This window comes from Anarrhichthys ocellatus, unplaced genomic scaffold (genome assembly GCF_004355925.1).
Source record: "Anarrhichthys ocellatus isolate YVR2014 unplaced genomic scaffold, GSC_Weel_1.0 scaffold47, whole genome shotgun sequence".
Taxonomy (NCBI): domain Eukaryota; kingdom Metazoa; phylum Chordata; class Actinopteri; order Perciformes; family Anarhichadidae; genus Anarrhichthys; species Anarrhichthys ocellatus.
Genome location: NW_022280077.1, coordinates 1,312,347 through 1,317,250, shown reverse-complemented (window position 1 = coordinate 1,317,250; position 4,904 = coordinate 1,312,347). Strand labels below are relative to the sequence as shown.

General features: G+C 46.5%; 1 protein-coding gene across 18 annotated transcripts in view; it reads left to right on the top strand.

The window, feature by feature from the left end:
* pou2f1b (POU class 2 homeobox 1b) overlaps nt 1–4,882 on the top strand; it is a 15,672-nt gene extending 10,790 nt beyond the window's left edge. For 6 of the 18 annotated variants that reach the window (XM_031869483.1, XM_031869485.1, XM_031869482.1 and 3 more), the window contains 12 exons: nt 58–231; nt 634–696; nt 906–1,026; nt 1,114–1,217; nt 1,345–1,518; nt 1,642–1,783; nt 1,920–2,071; nt 2,225–2,410; nt 2,674–2,788; nt 2,900–3,197; nt 3,310–3,407; nt 4,281–4,882. In XM_031869483.1, the coding sequence (XP_031725343.1) occupies nt 58–231; nt 634–696; nt 906–1,026; nt 1,114–1,217; nt 1,345–1,518; nt 1,642–1,783; nt 1,920–2,071; nt 2,225–2,410; nt 2,674–2,788; nt 2,900–3,197; nt 3,310–3,407; nt 4,281–4,525 (1,872 nt within the window). In that variant the 3' untranslated portion in view covers nt 4,526–4,882. The remainder of the gene's footprint in view (nt 1–57; nt 232–633; nt 697–905; nt 1,027–1,113; nt 1,218–1,344; nt 1,519–1,641; nt 1,784–1,919; nt 2,072–2,224; nt 2,411–2,673; nt 2,789–2,899; nt 3,198–3,309; nt 3,408–4,280) is intronic. The other 12 variants (XM_031869491.1, XM_031869490.1, XM_031869487.1 and 9 more) reach the window with 8 other exon arrangements.
* The last annotated feature ends 22 nt before the right edge of the window (nt 4,883–4,904 follow it).

Genomic DNA, 4,904 nt, shown 5'->3' with positions numbered 1-4,904 from the left:
CTCTCTCTCTCTCTCTCTCTCTCTCTCTCTCTCTCTCTCTCTCTCTCGGCTCCTCAGTTGACCCTGACCCCGGCGCAGCAGCAGATGTTGATCCAGCAGGCCCAAGCTCAGCTCCTGGCTGCGGCCGTGCAGCATTCAGCCAACCAGCAGAACAGCACCACCGGGGCCAGCATCTCGGCCTCCGCAGCCACGCCCATCAGCCAGCTGTCACAGCCCATCCAGATCGCCTCTGTAAGACACAATCGCCCATGTTTCTGTTTCTGCAGCGTTCATGCAAATCCTTAATGTGTATCTGGACAACACTCTCCCAGCCCTGAACGGTTTTGAATGAAGCCGATAGTTACGTTCTGTTTTAGTCAAATGATTTTGTTTTCGACATAGCTCTGTGCACATATGCCAGTCAACTGGAAGTCGTCTCTATGGGCCGTCCTTCTGTGATCTCCGATATGTTTCCGTTTTAAGTTTAAGATTTGTGTCAGATTTCGGACGTGTGCCGCAGAAAGTTATCATAAAATTGAGAAAAAGCAAATTAGAATTGAAATAGCTCTATTTATACATTTTTGTGAGTGAAACGTTTGACAGCATGTTTTGCTAACATGTCTGTGTAACACTGTTTATTATACACCATTACAGACACAAGACAAAGCCGTGGAAACATGGCGCCATTTTCAAAGCGATACGGGACTTGGACTATATGTAATTTATTTAACTTCATGAATGTTTCTTTCATACTGGTACTATTATGTTTTGTTGTTACTTGAATCAGCTGCTGACTGTCTTTCTGGAAACATTTCACTCACTGAAATTTGGATTATATGGAAATTATAATAAAATATATACATAACTCATGTCTGTTACTGTTACAATAAACCGTGCTGATGATTTTTTTTTTTGTTTTCTCGCAGCAGCTGCAGCCGCAGAATCTAAGTCTGCCTCAGTTTGTTCTGCTGCAGCCCGGCCACCCGATCGCCACACTACAGCAGCCCACTCAGTTCATCATCTCACAGCCGACGCAGGCCCAACAGGGTGAGTCAAACACTGCCGTGTTTTTATTTGCATGCAGAATTAAGATAAGGGACATATGTCATATATAATTCATTGTTATCAAAGCAGCCTTTCACTCTGTAGGCATATTGCAAGCCCAGAGTCTTCTAAATCTACCTCAAAGCCAAGCTAACCTCCTGCCGACTCAACAAAGCCTCACCCTTGCAACTCAGGTTTGTAATACAATCGCATTACAAAGCCACCGTTTATATATTTGCTTGGTGCATTTTCTTTTTACCACTTGCATTTTTCGACTTCTTCTTAACCTCAATAACAAGTCCACCCTATGTTTTGCTGCAGCCTGCCACTCCAACCCGCACAACAGCATCCACACCTATCCAGTCCCTGTCTCACAGTCAGACAACACCCAAACGGTTGGACACGCCCACTATGGAGGAGCCCAGCGATCTGGAAGAACTGGAACAGTTTGCCAAGACCTTCAAACAGAGGCGCATCAAACTGGGCTTCACACAGGTGCGTGTGTGTAACACTGAATAGATTGAGTGTATAGAGCAATAATGAACTTGTACTATAGGTGGGTCTCGGCTAAAAGCTTTCTTTTTCTCTGTCTCGCTCTGTTTCCCTCCTTCTCACCAGGGGGATGTTGGCCTGGCCATGGGGAAGCTGTATGGAAACGACTTCAGCCAAACTACCATCTCTCGCTTTGAGGCCTTGAATCTGAGCTTTAAGAACATGTGCAAACTCAAGCCATTGCTGGAGAAGTGGCTCAACGATGCAGGTTTGTCCCTGCACCCACCTGAACAAAGGCCAGAACGCTTTGATTGCTTGCGTGGGGATTCTTTACTCTCCTCAGAGAGATGTGTCTTTCCAGTGCCTTGTCTTTACCTCTCCTCCCTTCCTTTGTGTCGGTGCTGTTTGTGCAGAGACCCTGACCGACCAGTCCCTGTCCAGCCCCAGTGCCCTGGGCTCACCGGGCATGGGCATAGAGGGGATCAACCGCAGACGGAAGAAGAGGACCAGTATTGAGACCAACATCCGAGTGGCCTTAGAAAAGAGCTTTCTGGAGGTTCGAAACTCATTTTCCTGAACAAAACAATATTGATCTAAGCAGGAAAATCTAGTTTAAGCTCACCATGAAGTGTTCAGTGAGTAGAATATGTACAGACTATAGGCTCCTCAGTGCTCACAGGGCATCTCTGGCTTTTTTGCCCTCTTCAAGCAGAACCAAAAACCTACCTCTGAAGAGATCACCATGATCGCTGACCAGCTCAACATGGAGAAGGAGGTGATTCGGGTCTGGTTCTGCAATCGCCGGCAGAAAGAGAAGAGGATTAACCCCCCCAGCAGCTGCTTAAGCGGAGTAGGCAGCACCCCCATCAAAATCTTTACCCCCAGTAGCCCTCTGGTAAGGAGGGACACATTCCCACTCAAGTGTTTCTTCAAGGACCGTTTTCTAGATTGTTGGTCTGTTCTGTTTCAGGATCAATTTGAAGATCTGTTACACTTTCATTTGCAGGTTTGACATGTGGATTTTTGTTAATTGTTCTCTAGAATTTGCAACAATGCCAGGGTTAGGGTTAGGGAATTTGCTACAATGCCAAAAGAGTCATTATGTTTGTGTCACTCTTAACACAGTAGCTCATTCAGTCCTCTCGTTGTGTTGCGCAGGTGTCCAGCACAGCAAGCCTTGTGAGCAGTCCAAATATTAACACACCCACCACTCTGACTGTAAACCCAGTGATGCCTCTCACCAGCACCAGCGTCTCCAATCTGTCTTTCACAGGTGTGTGTACAGATGTGCTCGACATGAAAGCGTGAGTCTGATCACACAAAATGATAGAATTGAATGTTAACTTGTGTTTTTTCTTTTTTTCTCCCCTGCGCTGCCTCAAAGGCACAAACACTGCATCCGTAATCTCCACTGCACCTATCATTACTACAGCCGGCTCTCCGTCTTTAAGTCCCTCGCCGACGACCATTCAGTCCAGTAACTCGGAGAGTAAGATGCACACCATCATCAACCAGGTCCCGACGTCCATAGCCACCGCTTTAGGGACGGGTCAGCTGATGGTGTCGGCGTCGGGTCTGTCTGCGGCGCTGCAGGGCGCACAGTTACCCAGCAGCTTTGCTGCAATGGCTGCCGCTGCTGGGCTCAACTCAGGACTGATGGCGTCCTCCCAGTTCACTCCGGGGTTAGTATAGGCTATGTCCAAATAAGGCCTCTGATTACTACTACTGTGGTGTTGACTCAAGTGTTCGGGTGTCTTCTCTATTGATTTAAAATGGTCTTGTCTGTGTGTCCAGGGGGGCCCTGCTCAGTCTGACTGGCGGCCTTGGCGGCGGGCTGAGTCCTGCCCTCATGAGCAACAGCACCTTGGCTACCATCCAAGGTGTGTATCAATGTATGCATTTTAAATTCTTCAAAACATTTCCTTACTATATACACACTCGATACAGTCCCAGTTTTACGGCATTATATATATGGAGACGGGGTTCCCAACCTTTCTGTGTATTGACAGTTCTGTTGCAGATTGGCTGACTGGGGTTTGGGTGGTTTGTCTCTGCAGAAACAGAAAAGACGAGAGAGTGCGGGCCTAGAAACTGATCTAGAAGCGAATTGTTTACTCCGTAGAGCATTTCACAATGGTTATTTATTGAACTCAAAGAATACAGATAGACTTCTCAGCCACGTTCAGGTAGTGGTCTCCCACAGATTGTATGTACTGCTGAATGCTGTAATGAGGTTGGTGTTGACGGACTGGTTACATCACGTACGGTTGAACCACTTTAATTTAAAACCAGTATAATCGTTTCTAGTATGGCAGGAAGTGAGGAGGGAACATGCCGCACAAACTGTAACAAGTTCAAAGGTATTTTACCAAACCTGACAAATTAGGAAACAGATGAATAAATGAATCCATGAATAGAACGAAATTCAGTTTACAAAAATAACATATCTATGAAATGTACAAAGAAAATGATAAAAAAGAGAGAAAATCCATCATGGGATTATGTAGATAACACATTGTTTGCATAATTTGTTTAATTAGAGGAAAAGTGAGGCCATAACCATTTGCAGGCCACGCCCACGAGGTTAATGGTGCTGAGACAAAATCACTTCTGTGAGGATCCTGCTGATAGATAATAAAGTTAGCTGATGAAACAAAAAAAAAAGAACGTCTATTATAATACATTTTAAACACAATTTTCTTTACGTCTTCATTGAAACTGATCCTCACTCTCACCCCCCCTCCCCTCCCCTCTCTCCTCCACAGCTCTGGCTTCGAGTGGCCTCACTTCTCTGGACGGCAGCAACCTGCTGTTCGCCAACACTTCTGCGGGCACCACGCCGATCTTCCTGACCCCCCAGAACCTGTCGCTGCTCACCGGCTCCCCCCTCAACCTGGTGTCGGCCGGGCCGGGGGGGCTGCAGGTCACCGCCGATGCTCATCATCAAGCCACCGCGGCCGCTGTGCCTGTGCAAGCCTCGACCATTACCACTGCCTCCAAGGCTCAGTGAAGCCAGTCGGGCTGCATCCTGAATTGACGCCCCGTCTCTTACGTTGTGCACTACTTTCACACCATGTAGGGAACAGGGAGGTCGTTTGATATAGGCTCTGCGCTTCACTAACCACCCCGCATTCTTTCCACTGTATCTATCATTATTTAATCCTTTTGCTGCCACCAAAAAGAAAATAACCTCAAATGAGGTTGAGGTTGACTTTTAATTTTTTTAGTTTGTTTCCTTTTATGATTCTTGGATGTTGTTTTTCCTACAAACAGTAGCCAGATGGACACTGTTGTTGGCCTGCCGCTCCTCATGAGCCTTGAAAAGTGTCCGGGAAAAAATAATATCCTTGGCACCATCAAGCTGTTCACATTTAAAGATTATGTGTGTG